The 20,051-nt window shown below is 33.4% G+C and overlaps 1 protein-coding gene and 1 long non-coding RNA gene across 2 annotated transcripts in view; both read left to right on the top strand.

The window, feature by feature from the left end:
- The window catches only part of LOC149548480 (Chaperone DnaJ-domain superfamily protein), an 87,198-nt gene extending 84,090 nt beyond the window's left edge, over positions 1-3,108 (top strand). The window contains exons 6-9 of the mRNA XM_089792536.1: positions 1,451-1,564; positions 1,736-1,843; positions 2,336-2,374; positions 2,513-3,108. Of these exons, the coding sequence (XP_089648662.1) occupies positions 1,451-1,564; positions 1,736-1,843; positions 2,336-2,374; positions 2,513-2,599 (348 nt within the window). The 3' untranslated portion in view covers positions 2,600-3,108. The remainder of the gene's footprint in view (positions 1-1,450; positions 1,565-1,735; positions 1,844-2,335; positions 2,375-2,512) is intronic.
- A 118-nt stretch (positions 3,109-3,226) lies between these two features.
- On the top strand, positions 3,227-3,676 carry LOC149548479 (uncharacterized). The gene is made up of 2 exons (XR_016354031.1): positions 3,227-3,359; positions 3,521-3,676. It is a non-coding gene; the product is annotated as an uncharacterized LOC149548479 (long non-coding RNA).
- Positions 3,677-20,051: the final 16,375 nt, after the last annotated feature.

Here is a 20,051-nt window from a genome sequence, read left to right as displayed (position 1 = left end):
TATCTAAGTGCTCTGCAAAATACCATAATTAACTAATTTTCCAATGGTTATAATTGCACGTATGATCAAACCCTTGTGAAGTGCTCTGTTACAGAGAGTTTTATGATAAACTATTGGATCTTTTATCTTCCTTCACGGTTGCCCTTCTAATTTGACCCAAATTAAAGTGTATTCACCATTAATCAAATTCCAACCAGTGCTAGATTGGTTTCAATCCATTTACTAATGTGGATATACAATATAATGGAAGAAAATATATCTGATCAGAATGCTGATAAACAAAGTTGAATCCAAAAACAATAAATGATCATTAGGCCGACATATAAATACATTACAGCCAATTTTGATGTAGTCCAACCTCCATTCTTGCTATCCATCCACTTTACAATCTAATTGCAGGGTATCTGCCTTTCCAAACACATCACTGCCTCATTGTTCCTGTAGAAACTAATTGACAGTCAGAGGTGTCTCTGATTTAATTTTATTCATGCTTCTAAACTGACTTCTACTCTACAAATTCAACCATCATAAGCCTTTTTATAATGTACTTTACTGTTTAAAATCACTCAGCTTCCTTATTACCATTCAACTTCCAACTTTACAACTCTTGTGCAACTTTTGCAATTTTAATACAAACAACCATAAAGACCTTCCTAATACATTAAAATGGACCAAATAACGCCTTTTACATCATCTTTGGCCTTTCATAACATTAAAATAAAAATGACCAAATAGACCAAATCAGGACCTAAATGGACAACTTTGACAATTTGTTACTTTTGCATTACATATCTTTACATGATGACTTGAAATGTCTTCAAATGAGCTTACTAAATTGAAATTTGTACTTGACATAATTATTAACCCTCTGATCCTCTTTGGTGTTAGGTGCTCCTGCACCAAATGTCAGCATTTCTCTCTCCCACAACCACTAGCTCTTCTGGATAACCAACTGGAGAAAGTGAGCTATGGAATTAGTACTGACTTATATGGCCTTATGGGATAAATTGGGTTGAATGTGTTTGCTGATTTTCTGTAACATTTTGTACTGCTTTGTGAGTACCGGGTATCTATTTTGAAGGATAAGAGTTATCACTTGATTCTGCAATAATTTGCTAGGCCAATAAGTAATTGGCTAATAAAAGCAGCTATTTAAATTTTATACCGTGATTCAAATTAATTATTGACATTAAGTATTTTGAACCGTTATCTCCAAATGTTCTACAGTAACCTTAAATAATTCTTTGTTTTGTCATATAAAACTTGTCTTTCTGTCAAGGAACTTTGATTGCCGAAGTGCTTCACTCTTCTGAATCGTTCAACATTTAATACTGCAGGGAATGATACAAGGTCACATTTAGTGCATATTTGATATAGCTGGGATGGAACTTGATTTTTTGTATATTTACACACTGATTGAACAGCAAATTGTGCTTGATTACTGAAACAGGGAAAATATGAGGTGCAGTATGAGAATTCAGAAGACTTCAAACAAAAATGGAAACAAAGAGTGCGGGACATATTGACAGAGCAGGAGTGGCGTAGGCGCAAGATGCAGATGAGGGTATGTTAATTAGCTGTTTGGTGCCTTGACATAGACACATTAGAGGATTGAGAGCTGTTTATTCTGTTTATTTGTTCTTAAGATGTACTGCTATAATGGTATAAAAAAAGTATACCTAATATGATTTTTTTAGATGAAATAATTTGTTGGGCAATTTGGTTCACTATGCAGATATCAGAGGAGGAGGGGAGGTTGAAGAAAGATGAAGCAGAAACAAAGGAGATGTGGAAAAGGAAGCGTGAGAATGAGGAGATGTGGGAAGAAACAAGAGAGAACAGAGTAAGCATCTTTCATTACTAACCTTTGGCTCTGTTAATTGTGCTATATTTTCATGCTAATAGGGCTTCTGTTTAAATTTGATTGTAAATTTTATTTTCTGGGTAAATTGGGGAACTTCTTCATCCTGGGGATCATTCCGTGTGATTATGAAAATCACACTCATTAAATTGCTGATGCATATAAAAGTACGATTACAAATTGTACAGGGGCTAACTTTTATGGTATATTCTTAGCAACTGACAAATTTGTCTTGTAAGACTATTTACAGATCAGTTCTATCTTGAAACACATCCATAGATAGGATTTCCAATGTAACTACTGCATCATTATTTTTGTAATATGCCTTTTTTCTATGTTCTGTAGAAGCAGTAAATAATGTTTCCAGATAAGTTTTAGTTTGTGTTCTGTCATTGTCCTCACCCCATTCCGAATGCCTTCCATATCCTTTCCAAAATGTTAAACTTGACCCTACCTTTGTTAAAAACTGTGTAGGTTTCAAGTTGGCGAGACTTCATGAAAACAGGGAAGAAGGTGAATTGAAATCTCATATTCGCATTATGTTTCTAGAATTAAGCCCAGCTAGCAATTTTTTTCCCATTTATCCACGATGGAGTCCTGGTTAAAAGTCTATTGCTTATTTTTAGATGATTTTGTTTTCTGTCTTTTCAGGCAAAGAAAGGAGAATTGCGGCCACCAAAGCTTAAAACAGAAGACCCAAATAAATCATATGTGCAGAGACCGGTTAAAAAAGGCTAATATAACAAGCCACCGTACAGTAATATATAGAAATGTAGCTTTTAAAAATTCATGTGAATGTCCTTCAAAATGGATGTTTCTGGATGAGCATAAAATCTTGCTATCTCTGATTGAAAGGCACAATTGCTTGCTTTTGTAATTTCATTGTATTTGCAGTCGGTGACTGCATCTTTGACTATAAGCATCCCCTGGTTTGGAGGTAAATCTAATTCTTAAAATGTAGGAGTGACCACAGAATCTAATCATCCTTTCCTTCTGAGGACTCGAGAAATGATAGTAGCTGAGATACCAAAGTCTAGAAATTATTGCTTCTGCAGTGAGTCAATTTTAGGTACCTCTCAATTTTTTAAAAGTTGGTAAATGGCTTTGGTATCCTATACTTATTTTACTTTATGTAAACCTATGGTATTCTAGAGGAGAAACTCTAGAATTGTTTGGATTTTTGGTTGCTTCATGCAATTTGATGTATTATTATACGTTGGTATACACTTTATTGCGGGTTTCATTTATTTCCACTCTAAATGGGGATGCATCCCTAAGGGTCCATTTGGTTCGTGGAATTTAAAAAACCCAGATTTCTACAAACCTTGGTTTAGTCAAATCAAGGTTTTGCATATCTTCATTCCGATTTTTGGGATTTTACTGAAGTTGTTTGTTTCACTCAGAAGATGCGTGTGAAGTGCGTAAGCTTGGAGTTGAAGGCAAATTTCAAAAAGTAGTCCAATCTATTCTTTTTACACTCCTTAAAAAACAAAACCAGGTTTTGATTTTCAATTCCTACTTGCTAGTAGGAAGTTGGAAAACCTGGTTTTGAGGCAAAATTGGAAGTCTCCTATGCTAATTCCATTTTGCAAATTTTGAAACAAACGCACAAATTTTCAAATCCAGATTTTGAAAAACCCAATTCCTGTCATCTTCCAGGAACCAAACAGACCCTAATAGCACAAGTACTGACAGGGGATGGTAAATGCTGCCCCTTGTAACACGAGAAAGGATGCTGTGGGAACACATTGCTCCGAAGTGCCAGGTTTGATGGGACACCATTTAACATTTAAGTTTGTATTTGTTTTCTTGTCTTATCTTGTATGTGGTCATAAAACAGATTATTGTGGGGATCATTTTACCATTCATGGCCACTGTTTTAATATTATGGTCATTTTTTATTTTTGTCTTGTTACTGACGTATTGTGGGATGCCTCTTAATAGTCAAGGATATTTGGACGTATTCTTTGTCAATTCTAAGACAGCAACTTAAAAAAGTGCACTCGAGAAAAAATAACCTAATCTGAGCTAGTACCAGTCATGGCCTCGGCCCGAACAATTTTGTTATTGTTTGTGAAGATAATTTGGATATGATTTAGACCAGTGGTTTTCTTGGTATTTATTTATCAGGAGTCTTGTACTTGCTTGGTAGATAATTTTTTGAACATATATGATATGATCGCAGACTAGATTTACTTCTATACACAAGTTTGTATTGACCGTCAACCTTATGCTATTAGTAATTGAATTGACCTCTAAATATTCATCATTTGATCTCACAACATTACTTTCCATGTCTTAGTTTGTTAAGATTTCAAGCACTAGGTTTGATTCAATGCACGTACTATTTCTTATCATATTGACATATTTCTTTTTTAATAAGTATGCATACTCGTAAAATTCCTTTTTAATTGTTTGGGTGGAGCATCTACCACACTATATCTAACTAAAGTAGAAAATATTCTTAAATTACGAACTATATTTTTAGTATAGCATGGCAGATAGAAACAAATTGAATGGACAAGGGATTAGAACTGCATAAATTAGACTATTTTTGCACTTAGTGAATAATCTAAGATCCACAAAGTGCTATGAATATGAGGAAAAACAAACATTGAGAGGTGATCCTCTAGTCTCTAGATTAGTAGATTTTAGTGTGATACGAGTAACATAAATCTTCATTAAAATTAGAGGCTAAAATCAACTTATTTATCACATTTAATTTCCTAGTTCTAGCTTTCAATTTTGAATTGATAGCCCTTTTCACTATCAATTAATGATGCTTAGTTTTATTCATTTCATTTGATTAGACTAGAGTAAACATAGGGAACAATTATGTTTCTTATTGAGTCCAATCCTATATGGTAGTGCGGTTTTACTCCAAAGATTATATGTTTACTATTTTAGTGTTTTTAAATGTGTTTAAAAAAAACTAATGATCTTATATTAGATATTTGCTAGAGTTGTTGCGACTTCCATTGATGTACATTTTCTTTATGGTTTAAGCTTCATGTTTGTTATCTCTCTTCTTGACCAAACCATCCCTTGGCTATTCTATTTGGGCATTGTTTCCATGCCTAATATACAAATGCTTTCTTTTATTTGTAGATTTGAAAGTCTAGTTTTGAGCTATATCTTTTCCATATTTTGTTTATGCTACAAGCTACTCACCATACTAATAATAAATGAAGGTCTTATATCTAATATGGCTTCTCAATGTAATGAGACCAATGTTTATGGTATTGCCCGTGTTGACAATAAATGGAAGGATGATACAAATTTATGATTATGAGGCTCTTGTGAGAAACTAGTTTTTATTAATGACCTTTCTAGTGTGATCAGTGCTCCATTGTGAATCACCATGTGTTCAACAAGCCATATGGATTAGATATTTTGCAAATTGCTAGTGCTGCATCTCTTCCATCATTGAGCTATGATCTCCTACAATCTATTCCACCACCATTACTCATTCATGTAGTGCTACCCTTATCTCCACTAATCTCCACTAATCACCTTTATTTTTATATTTCATATGATACATTAAACATTTACTCCTATTTCAACCCGCTAACCCATCACACCTAATTCACCTATTTTAACATCCACCAATTTGCTCCATGTTGGTGTTACACCTCATTCATCTCTCCATCTACATCCTCACATAATATTCAATATTGTACCATTGCCTTTTAACAATCTATCATTTATTCCATACCTCTTCTCTTTAATATTCATCCATTTGGCCTTAACCTTTATTACTTACCCCTCCCCTCTGTCTTTTACACTAGGTGCCCTAATTAAGGGCCATTACACAAAAATAATAAATGCTACATTAGGTGCCCTAATTAAGGGCCATTACACAAAAGTAATAAATGCTAAATCAATTGGACAAGAGGGAGATATTCAAAGATTTTAATATGTAAACTACTATTTGTTATGCACTTTCTCTTTAGGCTTTGTGGTGGCATAAGTTTTAGCTTGCAATGAAAAGCTTGGTCCAAACAAATGTGATATCTAATGAGATTGATGTTTATACTAATGTCAACGTTGACAAAGGAGAGAATGATACATATTTATGATAATGAAGCTCATGTGGCCAACTGGGTAGTTCTTGCCAAAGGCAGGCTACTATTGCAATCATTTAGTCTAATTTTACAATTAAATTATCTCTTTATATCAAAGAATTAATGCAATTACTATAGTTTATAATTATTTTTGATTTTATATGATTATATAAAGTGTATTTTTCTTCAACTTGATAATTTTGGTAAGCTTAAAACTCAATTTTCTCCCACGAAAAATAGAGATTTTTTAACATGTAATAAAAATCTTGTTTTAGACATGAAAAGTTACACATTTATTGTGTATTAATGACAATGTTCTTTGTCTTTCATATGTTGTGAAAAAATCAAATTAACATATGGTAATTATAAAAATATAATGTTGATATTAATGCATGACATAAAGTGTCATTAATATCATGACATGACATGTATGTGGTATTTTTTGTCGAGGGAAATTGATTTTTATCCCTACCAAAATTAGCATAGGTCAATAGGATTACTCAAAAATGTGAATTATAAAATCTTGAAAAATAAAGAAAAGCTGTAAATATTTGAAATGCCTTTTAACTTTTTAAAATTTTATTCCATGAGTGGTCGATTTAATTGGAAAAGCGAGCTGAATGGATACAACAGTATCTTGTCTTTGGCAGGAACTAATATAAGTAGATAATAGGACTATATTATATTATATTGTATAAAACTTATGATGTGATAATTAAATTATATTTTATATTGTTATCAAAATTAATATTAGAATTTTAATGAACATAAATGCTTAGTTTTGTAATCATAAATTTAAAAATAAACATCTCTTATCTTTTCATTCTTTATCTTTTTAAAATTTGTTTCAATTATTAACTTTTGTTACTGTAAACAAAATCTAACTTTTAATATTTTTATATTTATTGATAGCATACAATATATAATTATTTTAACAATTATTTTTTATTTATTCATGTAATACATCAACTAACTCCACCAAATTCAAGCAATACCTTAAAAATGTGATTGGTTCCTTTCTTTACTTCATTCTTCCTTTCATCCCTCTCCTTAATGAGCAAGCATATAGCATATGTTTCGAATTGAGTTGGGGATGAAATGATGTAGCAATTTGATGAATTATCTTCCCCTCTGATTGATCAAATGTAAACTTAAATTGTATATCGTTTCATTTTCTTTTCAATCTTTTATAATTTTACACCTCTTCAAACAAATAAGCTTTAGGGAGGAAAATTGACACATTGCGTCTCTTGTTTTTATAAATAACCTTTCTAGTGTGACCAATACTAAAAATTTACATAGCTTACAAGTGTGAATCACAATGTGTTCAACAAGTCATATGAATTAGATATGTTACAAATTGCTAGTACTAATACATCCCTTCCAATATTGAGCCATCATCTACTATTATCCATTCTAACCACCATTACCCATTCGTGGAGTAGTACCCTTATCTACACTAGTATACCTCTAAAATGTCTTTTCTTTTCTATCTTTTAACATCTTAGTGGAAATATCAACAACACACACTCTTCAGAGTTTTATGTTTCATAGGATACACTGACATTTATTCCTATTTCATCTCACTAATCTACAGTCACCCGTAGTTCACCTCATACAACATCCACCAATTTTTTTAATGCTTACACCTCATTAGCCTTTGCATCAACGAACTTGCATAATATTCATTATTCTACAGTTTCTCTTTCACAACCTATCAATTATTCCATCCCTCTAATCTCTTAACGTTCATCCATAGATATCAGCCAAGATAGGCTAACAATTTCTAGAGAATGTCATTTCTTTTTTTCAAAATGAAGACTCTCACTCCTCCCATGAAGACTCCCGCTTAGGCTTTGGTGTCTGCTACTCTGGCTCCTACGACAACCTAGAAGCCTCTCATTCTAACTACTACTCACGCCTAGCTGCTCCTGCATCGCTACTCAGGCTTCCACCCTTGGTGTTGCTAATTTCCTTTGCCCTTCAGTTGTGGCTACTGCAGCTCGGGTTGTTGGTCTTGCACCCGTTGGTCCAACTGTTCATGTTGTGAATGCTTCTCCTATTCGATCTACTCTCTCGTATGCGGATGTGGCTGTGTATGAGGCATATATTATTGGTCTTGTGAGAAAGGGGCTGTGTTCGACTGTGCTTGCTGTTAGTCGATCAACTAAACTTGTTCCTGTAAGTAATCTGCTTGTGCTTCATCTTGAACAAGATATTGTTGATGAGATCAAAACAAATGTGGTGAATTACTCTTTTACAACTGCTATTTTTCATTTTAGGGATTGTTGGCCCTCTCTTTTGGATCTGCATGCTTGGATTTCCAAATATTGGGAACCAATAATTTCAGATGTTGTGCAGATTTACCTTGTGGTAAGGGGTTTTGTTATTGTAAAATTTTCTTATATCGATGACATAAATGCCATCCCATGCCGTGATTTTTATTGGGAAGAAAGGTTTCTCTTGATGGCCAAACCTTGATACCCAACATTTAATCCAACTACTGAAACCTTTAATAAGATGCCTTTTTGGGTGCGGTTGCCAAATCTTCCCCTTCACTTTTGGCAGGATTCTGTCTTGGAGGCTATGGGGGATGTCATTGGGGATTTCATATTGGTTGATTCGATTTCTTCCAATGTTTATAGGACAACATATGCTTGCATCCTGGTGGAGATGGATGTCTCTAAGGGGCTCCTAGCTTTGTTGAAGTTGGCTTCTCCAAATGGTTCTTGGATTCAGCTTCTTGATTATGAGGGTATTCCTTTCAGATGTAGGAAATGTCATAAGATTGGCCATCTAGTTGCATGATGCTCCCTTAAGAAGGTTAGATTCAAGATATCACCTTCTTGGTGGTTGGGGGTTTCAGATGATCACTATACAGTTCAGAAAGTATCCAAAAATGTGGATGGGTCGGATAACTCTTCTCATATTGACACTTTGGCTGAGGATTTTGTTGCTATTTCTAATGATTCAAAAACTGTCCTTATGACGGATTTGAATTAGAATGTTGTTTCTGACCTGTCGCCTACTTCTGTTTTTGTTGATTCAATTGCTGTCCCTTTGGTAGCTTTGAGTCAGAATGTTGATGCTATTCATTTTTCTGTTGCTGACTCTATCCAGAACACTGTTGCTAGTGTTTCTCTTGCTGCAAGGGTTTTGGGGGTTAGTGGGGATTGGCAGAAGGTTGCTAGGAAGGTGGAGGATGTTTAGACATCAGTTAAAGAAAAAAAAGGAAAATCTTCCAAACCTTCATTTAATATGTCTTTACGTTCACAAAAGACTAGACCGAAATGTAAATCTTGATGGTTTATGGCTTCTTAGGCTAGTTGCCCTCTTGTTGGGAACTCTAGCATGTCCCTCTAGTTTGTCGGGTGGTTCTCCATAATTGTTTTATGATCCTCATTGATATATCTTTCTTGTCCTTTGTTAAAAGGTTTCGAGTCCTTTCAAAACCTATTTTTACTTAATCAAAACATTCATCCATAGATGCACCACAGGGGTCTTCAAACTTCATTAGTTACCCTTCCATCTGTTACACAAGATGCCCTAATTTACAAGGGCATTACACAAAAATGGAAAATTCTAAATTAATTGAACAAGAGAGAGACATTCAAGGATGTTAAGACATAAACCACTTTTATGAGAGTTATGTGCTCTCTCATTGGCTCTTGTGGCAATATAAGTTTTATCATACACTGAAAAAAGGTTGGCCCAAACAAACATGATATATATCACAATTGCATGTGTAACTTTTCAATATAAGGATGTTCCATAAATGATGTTTCAATAAAACTAAAAAATGTTGGACTTATCAAACATGGGATCTATCACAACTCCACACATAATCTTCTAATAAAAGGATGATCCATAAATTATGTTATTTCAATGGAACAAAATATTATATGGTTGTCAACTACATTCTTAAATTTATTATTTGTATTGGTATATTTGATAACTATATTGGGACACATTCTTCATTTGAGTATGTTGTGAGTTCTTAAGTATAATTTTGGCAAATTCTATTTTGGATCAACAAAAAATTGATGATGTGCACTTGGAATAACTCGTGCAAAACACCCTTTCTAACAAAAAAATCAAACTATTGTCACTATAATAACAAATTCAATAATTGTGAGTTTGATGTATTACCCCCTTTATATGCAAGGGCCCCTTGGTGAGTGATAGTAACACGATCATTTGACATAGGGTATATCACCACTCCACAAGGAATGATACCTAGTGGTAGTTTATGATATTGCGTTTTGGGTCAAATGTTCAAATTATAGGCGTGTCTCGAGCATTATTGTGTTAAGCCTAGTCTTTATATACTCGCTTAATTTTACCTACTAGGCATTTTCTCCTTGTGCAAAACTATTTTCTTATCTACATTCTCGAACATGTGTAAGATGGGTCATAATCTTCTGAGTTCTTTCTTTCAATATTGACTCATTCCAATCTTCCTAAATCCTTGAGAAACTTGAGGTAAAATGTTGAATGAGAGACATGAAGCTTGGAAGAGTGATTTTGACATGTTTACGAGCTTTGCTGAAGTTATGATTGCTAAATGCCTACTACCGAATCAACAAATTCTCTCGTCTTGTGTTGTGTGCTTTTTGTAGGTTGTGAAATTGCAAGAATGCTAAACATATAAGATAGTGTAATTGTATTTCTTTTTCCTTTTTTGAAATGAAGTTTGTACTTATATCTTGTGTTTAATTATTTCCATATGACTTGCACATGTTATGCTTTTTATAGTTATCAATTTTTCAGAAACGCTTTCAAAGAAACTTTCTAGTCTATTTGTATGATGCATAAACTAATTTTAATTTATTTTTTCTCAAGTAAATTCTAAACTAGAAAACAACAAGGTGTTATAATCTTAAACAAATTAGGGTGATCTAATCATTATAAATAAATGAATCTTTCAAATGAAAATTTAAGAATTGAAAAAAGATTCAAAGTTTCTTTTGTACTTTAAAGGAACTAGTTTTCATTCACAATTTCTTCTCTCAAATGAATTAGAAAGTGGGGTCATTTAAGTAAATAGATGAAATCTCCCCCTCACGAACTAGAGAGAGGGGGTTTATATAAATAAAAGGTGATATACAAAGTCCAACTAAAGATAATTGAAATCTTTAAAGGAAGAAGAAAGAAAATTATTTCAATTAGAAATGATAAAGCTTAGGTGGGAAAATGGGAAAACATCAAACAAACTTAAATGCTTCACACATATTCCAATGTACGATAGGGATGCTATGTTGGAGGGTTGGTCACCCCTTTTACTAAGGTATGTTGCTTGGATTATCCTATAGCTTAATGTCTAGGTGACCTTAAGGTCTGTAATATAGGAAATGGTGATCTCAGAAAGCTAGAAGAACAAGAAAACCAAGAATAATAAAACCAAGAGTGAAGCACATGCAAATGAGAGCAAATTAAGATACTAAGAAGTCATTCAATCAAGATGAAAATGGTTGTGGGGGGATATGAGTATGTTATATGAGTTATTAGTTGGATTTCCAAATTGCCATTAGATGTGTATGTTGATCCATGCAATTTTGTGTGCTTAGATATTGCTCCAAGGTGTGGTAGAGTACAAAGAAGATAACATCATTTCAAAAATAGGCCTCTAGGAATTGCACTTACATTTACTTAACTATTTGTTGTCCAACATTAGCACCCAATAAATTGAATAATGACATGTGGCATGACAATAAATAGAGAAACAATGAAGGAATGAGAAGAGAACTTACTATTGATGTGGGGTTAGAGAAATGCTACCTTTGTTGCATTGTCTCAATTTGCATGAGTAACCTGGAAAATAATTGAATCAACTTAAATGTATTTTAAATAAATGGTTAGCACAATATTATGAAAAGAAGGACAATATGATGTATCATTGCTGTGGTGTTCAATGTCTACCTATGTCAACTTACTCTTATCTATGGAAATGATGAAGGGACACAAAAAATAGAAGAAAAAAATGTACTCCATTTAGACAAAAAATGGAGAAAAGGGCAATTCTCAATTGCAACAATAAACAAAGGATATGGAAGAAAAGAAGTGATACAAGATAATATAGATAGATGGTAACACAATATAAACAAATAATTAATAGAGCACTACAAATGGGGGCATTGATCTTATAGAATTGGTATGAGAATAAAGTTAAAAATTCTCTTTTGCCCTAATTTATCTTATGTTGATGCTAAGGTTAGAACTATTTTTGTATTTGCATCTTGGAAATTTCCTTTTAAATTTGATTGCATTTGGTGCTTGGGGTTTCCACATGGCTGGGTAGCATCACACCTTTTAGCACTACCTAGCCACCAAAGTTGAGGGGTCTTGGTGCTTAGGTGCCCTTGCCACTCTCCTTAGATCACTTTACGTAGCTAAGGTCACTCAAGAGATCATCTTGGTTAGCCTTATTAATTGAGAATGATTAGTGAGTTTCTTCTTTCACGTTGATTCATAATTGTTTATATTATATGCTAGTCATATTTTTTTGGTTATAGAACTTTTTTGCCATTTTAACTTTTATTGTATTTTTTTTTTGGTTTTCTCAACTTTTAACCATTTATAAGATTTTGATAGACTTAACATAGCTCCCTTGATTTTATAGGGTAATTACATTTGATGGAATGCAATTAGAGAGAAACCATGGTTTGTGATTGCAATAAGGCCATTGAATATAAATGTCACCATATCTTATTGAGGGTTTTGTGTGTTTTAAAAGTTGTTCCTTTGTATTGGTTTGTTGTGATATCCTAATTGATAGGCATGTCAAAAGAAACACCTTTTTTCTGGGGATTACAGCATAGTGAACAATCACTTTACAATGAGTATCAGGGTGTCCCATCTTCAACAAAGAGGTTGAAATATTAGGGACAAATTAGAAGGGGTAAACATTTTTATGGGTGACCTTCTAAAGGGATGATCAAATATGAGGTAGGTTGGGGATTTAATTCATCTAAAGTTCTTTTCACTATTGTAAAAAGTTTTGATTAGTCTAATTGCTATTTGCTCGGTGGGAGGTAGATTTGTACATTGAGATAGTATTAGACACCAATCACTTGAGAGATTAAGAAAGAGAGAATCTATTGCTGTGAAATCAATATGACCCAGAATTCTACCTTTCTACCATTCCTCTAAAATTATATTAAAAATCTTAGTATACATTAAACCTTTTATATATGATAATCTTAATAAGTTCCAATACTCTTAAGAACTATAAAGTGACATAGATTCATACTCTTTGATGTGACCATACTGGAAGTGACAGCTCTTGTGAAAGATGAATCAATTGTACACCCCTCTACCAAGGACAATATTTATTATCATATAAAAACTAAATACCTTTTCGCCCTTTGTAGTATTTAATACTAAGTTTTGGCACATATAAAGAAGACACGCTATGTGATTGTAATGCCCACTTTTGTAGACGGCCACAATCAAAGCATAATATTCTGTGAATATTAAATATTAAATATTAACCTGGTTGGAGCCTTCTATTTTGTCGGCTCCATGGAAAGTGGCGACGTAAAGAAATTCGCAAAAGATAATGGAAGATTGTGGCCGGCTGCGCATCATTCAAAATGAACGGAGCACTTAACATTTCCTAGGGGACCACTTTTCATAGGGAATATCTTTTATAGTTTCATCACTTCACTAAATTTTTTTCTGTTTCTTGTACTACAAAAATAAATGTAGTACTCCTCGCTGAAGTACTTAAATAAGTGCTACTTCGTTGCTTATGTCCCATCAGATTCAGTAGTGGTGGGAGCTCAGCATGTTAGAACAACATACAAGAATTTTGAAGTCAAATTTAATTAACGAGAATAATTGTACTCCATAAGCAAGTGTTACAATATGGGTGGGTATTTGTTTGGGTAGTATTGCAATGGAAGTATTTATCCTTTTGCTGATATACAAGCTCTCATATAGTATTGTAAAGATAGGTTGGCAATCAATCTACAGTTATGAGAATCTTGAGAATCTTGAGTTGAATGTACTATGATTTTAGTATGTGGATGAAGATTATAGTTGTTTGATGTGTTGGGCACATATATAATTAACATAATTGACATTGTTTTTTGTTGTTTAGAATAGATACTTGTTGAATATTGACGAACAAATTATTTAATAGTACTTAATACATTATATAAACTAATTTGTATTGACTATAATACTATAATATAAATACAATAGTGAGAATTTATAGATCAACAAAATCAAATAAGCACTACATCAGATGATTCCTTGTCATGGGAAGAGATGAAAGTGACAAGAGGATGTATCAAACTTTAGGTCAAAGAAAAGCATTTATTGCAAACTGAATACGATGTTTAGGGTCTTTAAATCGATTCCTAGGGCCAACAAGTTACAACATAGAAGCAGTAAGAATCAGGAAATCTATTCAACATATCTTTTTTATTATCAAAGGCAACAACTACCTTCATATGATTTATAACTAAACACTAACTTGAAGTTGTTTTTAACAAGAAAGCAATAGAGGTGGGATTTTAACAAGAAAGCTTGCAAAGGCATACAACTCACATGAAGAAATCTTGAACAAAAAGTTTTCACTAACTTTTGATACCTCGTAGGAACTCATCCATTGATAAGATTCCCACATTCCATAAAGATCGAAGAAAACTTTAACATGTGCATCTGTTGGAAATACAATAGCGAAAGTAAACTTTGAGGGGGGGGGGGGGGGGGGGGGGGGGTGGGGTGGTTGCGGGGTTTGTGAATTAGTGAATCGGTCCTTTAAATCTTTAACCATAAATTCATTCACCACACACCCATCTCATAATTTGCATGTAAACTCAAATAGAAAATTAAACATCCATACTATGAAAGCAAATAACATTCAACAAATATATGACACAAGATATTTGGTTAACCAGAAATCCTCCAATGAGAAGGTAAAAATGGGGTGGGGATAACACCAACAAATCTCCACTATTGCAATAATAAAGTGTATCCAATGAAGGCTACAATGTTTGATCATAAATTATGGTCTACCCTATGAAAGGTTTGTCTTGTTAAAGGCTTACAAGAATGTTAGATCTTACCCTGTTAAAGGATTTCAACACCCTGTTAGAAGTGTGCTTGATTAAAGGACTTTAACATACAACAAAGTAAGCACCCTGTTAAAGGATTTACAACAACCTGTTAGGACTACTCTATTAAAATATTTAACTGATTCACCTACTAGAATGTATCATAATGATCCTTCAGTTAGCACTCTATTGCTAGATAACATATCACCTCTTTCCTGATGTGTACTTGATCCTCTTTGATCAAATGTATCACTTTTGTCCTCTATTTCCTTTCCTCTGTTCTCCTCTAACTGATTCTGCAATGTATCTCAATTCACAACTCCTTAATCACCATGAATGCTCAGTTTGCACATGCAAACTTGCCTCACTCCTCTTGTATTCATACAAAGTTTAGGGTTTGTCCTACTTAAGAAGACCTAGGTGACTTAGGGTTAAGTATGAATCAATGATTGCAATTCATCCGTCTAGCCGCTCAAATCATCCCTTCAATTGATTGACTACATTTATTGCGTAGAGATTCGTCCTTATCATCTTAGAATCATAAAACAATGCTTAAGTCATCTTAGAAATGGTGCGATGTCCCCATCGATAAGATCCATATAAATAAATAAATAAATAAATAAATAATAATATAATATTAATAATAGTGTAGTATATTAATATGGAAATTAAATGTTAAATATCATATTAAGTGATAAAATATAATATTCAGATTAATAATGTAAATACATAAAATAGATACATTGTGTATTATATGTATTAGTATTAATATTAATATAAAAAATATATTTTATAATAATAATATAATATATAAGTAATATAATTATATTATTAATAAAAATATAATCAATATAGTTATATTATTGATATAATATAATTAATATTCATTATGGGATGACCTAAGAATGCATATATATAAATATAGCACTATTGTTCAATTATATCAATCAAATAGCATACAAGATATAATAGATATTATTAATATTAAATTCATAATCTCCAAGTCCCACATAAACATTCTTTTAAAGAAAACCCTAATCTACTCATTATTATTATTTTAATACTTACACATGATTACAAAGTGCTTACTACATAAATATAATAACACTAATTGAATAATCATAATATAAGCATTATGCACATAAGAAAGTTAAAACTATAAATCATATATATAAGTCATGACTTTACAATCGTGAGTACCAAATGATACATAAATACCCTTATTAGGGTCAGGTCAGGGAAGATAGAGAGGACGTGGAATACAACATATACAAATCAAGCGATAAAGTGAGAGAAATCAAAGTGAACATAGTATTAAATACCCGGTGAAGAAGGAAGACTAATAATATCATAAACCGCGCTCGGTGTCTGAAGATCTTCCCTCTGGAAACCAATTGTGCAGCATATGAGAGATAACTAATCTCTACACCTTAGGCTGATCACACTGCGCACATATTCCATCAGGTATGATATTTGAATTCTGCCCACAATAATGTATTTCCAAGTTTGTGGTAAACATTTATATTATCGCTAATGGATTTCATTATTAATAAAGTTATTATGAGCTACACACACTGTTGAGGGGGAACATATGTATCATAAAGCTCAATCAAAGATAAAAGCTCTTCCTCCATCAACTTTAGTTGATAGAAATGATTCATGAATGTACATAAGATGAAATCAGTTCAATATAAACATTTAGACATAATATAATATATAATTATATATATATATACACACACACAGTGTTAAATATTTTTAATTGTAGCAATGTGTATAACAATAATGAGATATCGTTACATTACAATAATCTTAAGGATTACCATTAAATGTATCTTCAACTATAGTCTAGGAAGCTTGCTCTCGTCTGAGCTATGACATCTTTAGATAGGGAGTGGGTGGAGGGAGAGGCAGAGTAAATTTGAGCACTTGACGGTATCCTCTAGGGAGCCGCTTGTAGCTTGTTTCACGCGCCCTTTGCACCGTCAATCTACCGTCTCCAAATAGTCATACCCAGAGAGAGAAGATTGCTTGGCACTATAGGATGAAACTTCTTAAATAAATTAAACTAATTAAATTATAATGCTCAATTCCTCAATTTTGAATAATAATAAGGATCCAAGGCATGTTTAACTTGAATGACTTCCTAAACCTATATTAATTTTTGATTACCAGGTCAAAGAATTAAAAAGGGGTCATTACAAATGATTTTCATAGAAGTTTGTTCCATTACAAACAACTATGTCCAAAACTGTTTACTTGACACTTGAAGTGTCTGATGTTCGATATCCACTGTATCTTCAATGCTATAACTCGACCTTTGAATGAATCGGCATCCATTGATCACTTGACAATTGAATGATTCAACATCTACTGTTTGCTCGACACTTGAGTGACTTGGCACTTACTAGTTACTTGACATATACTATATATCTGACAACTTTCACTCGACATACACTACTTGTTTGACATGAACTAAGAAAATGACTTAATTGTGTTGTCACTCATATATCAAAACCAATATGAGATTAACAATCTCCCCCTTTGACATGAGTGACAATGTGGAAAAAACACTTGGTCATGCATGAATAACCTTAGCCTGTGAGTATAACTTAGATAATCTCCATTGTAGTACTTGACTTTCCAAAATTTCAAAAAAAATTCAAAATTTAGCAAAAACATTTATGACTTATTAGTCCTACCTCAAAAAATTCTATAACACCCCCTGAGTTGATTATTCTAGTTTGATTTTGATTCTGAATAATCCTACTCAGTATATCGACTATGCTGACTTTGCCTCTGTAGTCTCTATTTGGCCTCCCCCAAAACTTATCTCTCTTTTCATGTATTCTCCCCCTTTTGACACTTATGTCATGGGTTGTACACAAATTATGTGTTTGTCCAAGAAAGATTTATGGACCTCCATCTTCAGCGAAGCATCCCAGTTGTCACATGCTAGCTCCAGAGATTTTATCTGCATGTCTAACTCGACAACAAGGGTGACTTAGCCTTCATCTGTAGAAAGATGGGGATCTTTCTTCAATAATGTCTCTGCATAAGCTAGTTCCTTATGTAACACCTCCATATGAGGGGTTAACATGGATTATATGCTGATCAGTGTAGCCCTAATATTTGCATCTTGAGCATGTAAAGATGCTAACTGACCTTGTGTTGATAACAAATTTTTGAAATGTTACCCGTTTTCTTTAGATCTCCCTCCAGATGGTCAATTGTCTCTGCACTTCTTGTGTCAACAGGGGAACATCACACAACTTGGTGTAAAGAGAGAAAATGTGTTCCAACATCTTCTTCACAACTTCAATATTAATTTCTATCTCAACCTAGTGTAGTGAAATGCCACTAGATATTTGTTCATCCACCTTTGTTTGAAACTTCTTCTCAGACCATTCCAATAATTTGACATTGGTATCTAGGTCTTCATCATTGATCTGCTCTATAATATTTTCCAATTGCTCAATGATTGGCTTAGGTTCATCAGGTGCAGGGAGGTTGGATGCATTAAGAAATATGTCCTCGATGTCATGAAGTGCTTGTTTCTACCTGTGATCCCTTCTATGCAGTTCTTGGTGTTTCTTCCTTCCTAGAGCATCTTGCAATATGCTCATTTTCTCTATTGTGATTGTTGTAAGATCATACTTTGGTAACTCAATCACCTCATCTAAGTTAATGTCACCATAGGATGTCAACTCAGCAACCTTAGATGTGCTAGGACTTGGCCTCGATGCTTGCAAAGGTGTAGCTTTAGTACTCGACCTATAAATTGCTTGACTAGAAGTGGGAGTAGTAGTGTCTGGTAAGGTAGCCAATGTCTGTATTGCTATTTCTTCCTCTAGTTTCTTACTCAATATTGAATCTTTAGTCCTATCCTTCTCCTTTTCTTTGATCTCTTCTCCACCTTGTGCTTATGGTGTAGGTGCAAGAGTGGCTTCTTGACCTATTTGGACTGGTGTCCTTTCTTTCTCAATTATTGTAATTGCTGGTACCTTGGTGTTGATATGTGAAGGCAATGTGTCCTTCTTGTGGTATACTACAATAGACATCATAGGTTGCACCTTTGTAGATTGAGAGGGGGCACTTGATAATGCTTGTGTTTTCTCCCTTGCAGATGCCAATTTTTCCTTCACAATCTCATCCACACTCACCAACACAGGATAACTATATAATTGTTCCTTGATGGTGGAATCAGTCAGTATCATCTACATATCCTCCTTTGTTAGGGGATTGATGTTCTAAATGGTGGTGTCAGAAACATCCTTAATCTTTACTATATCTGTTTGAGGACTGGGTACATTCTATTCTTGTTGTTGCTCTTTGTCAACTATTGCCTATGTAGTGCCTTCCCCATGTACTTCCATCACATATTCATCATTGGTTGCTTCAACTACCTTTTCCTCTACTTTTTCTTCACCTACTTCCTTAGGTGCTTTCTCAATAGCCTTTTGTATTGTCAACCCATAAATTACTTTCCATATTTGTGTAGTTTTTTGAACAACAACTTCAATCTCATTCTGTAAAATGTTAAAAGCTCGATACTTTGGAGAAAATATTCTCTTATACTTGTTAATAGATTTTTTCATCTCAGATTTGTCCAAATCTGGCATCACTCTTGCAAGTGTAGTCTCTCTAATATTTCTCTTTGTTGTGAGACTATATTTCTATCTTTGCTCAATTCTATCATATAGGCTCTTTGGTAGATGGATGTCAATCTCAATTGGAGCCATCATAAAACTTGCCATCATGGCATATATAGACTCTGCTACTTTATCCATATCTAACTTCCCAAGTTTATCAAACTCAAAATGTATGAATCCACTTAAATTAGCATTATTCTTAATATTTTCACACAAGTAGTCCAAAACAAAAGAGGGACAATGACTCACCCCTTTAAATTGGCTGTTATCATCTGACTCAATCCTCTCCTCATCTAATTCAACTAGGGAAATATACTTCCTTCTTTGCTTCTACTTAGGTTCATCTTCTTTTGTAGTTGTAATAGCTCTCTTGACTTTAGGCTTCAAAACCTCTCGAGTCTTTTTGGTAGTA

This window comes from Cupressus sempervirens, chromosome 7, assembly GCF_028749045.1.
Source record: "Cupressus sempervirens isolate cs-2001-9-10 chromosome 7, ASM2874904v1, whole genome shotgun sequence".
Taxonomy (NCBI): Eukaryota; Viridiplantae; Streptophyta; class Pinopsida; order Cupressales; family Cupressaceae; genus Cupressus; species Cupressus sempervirens.
The sequence above is the reverse complement of the archived record's forward strand: the minus strand, read 5'-3'. Positions and strand labels throughout refer to the sequence as shown.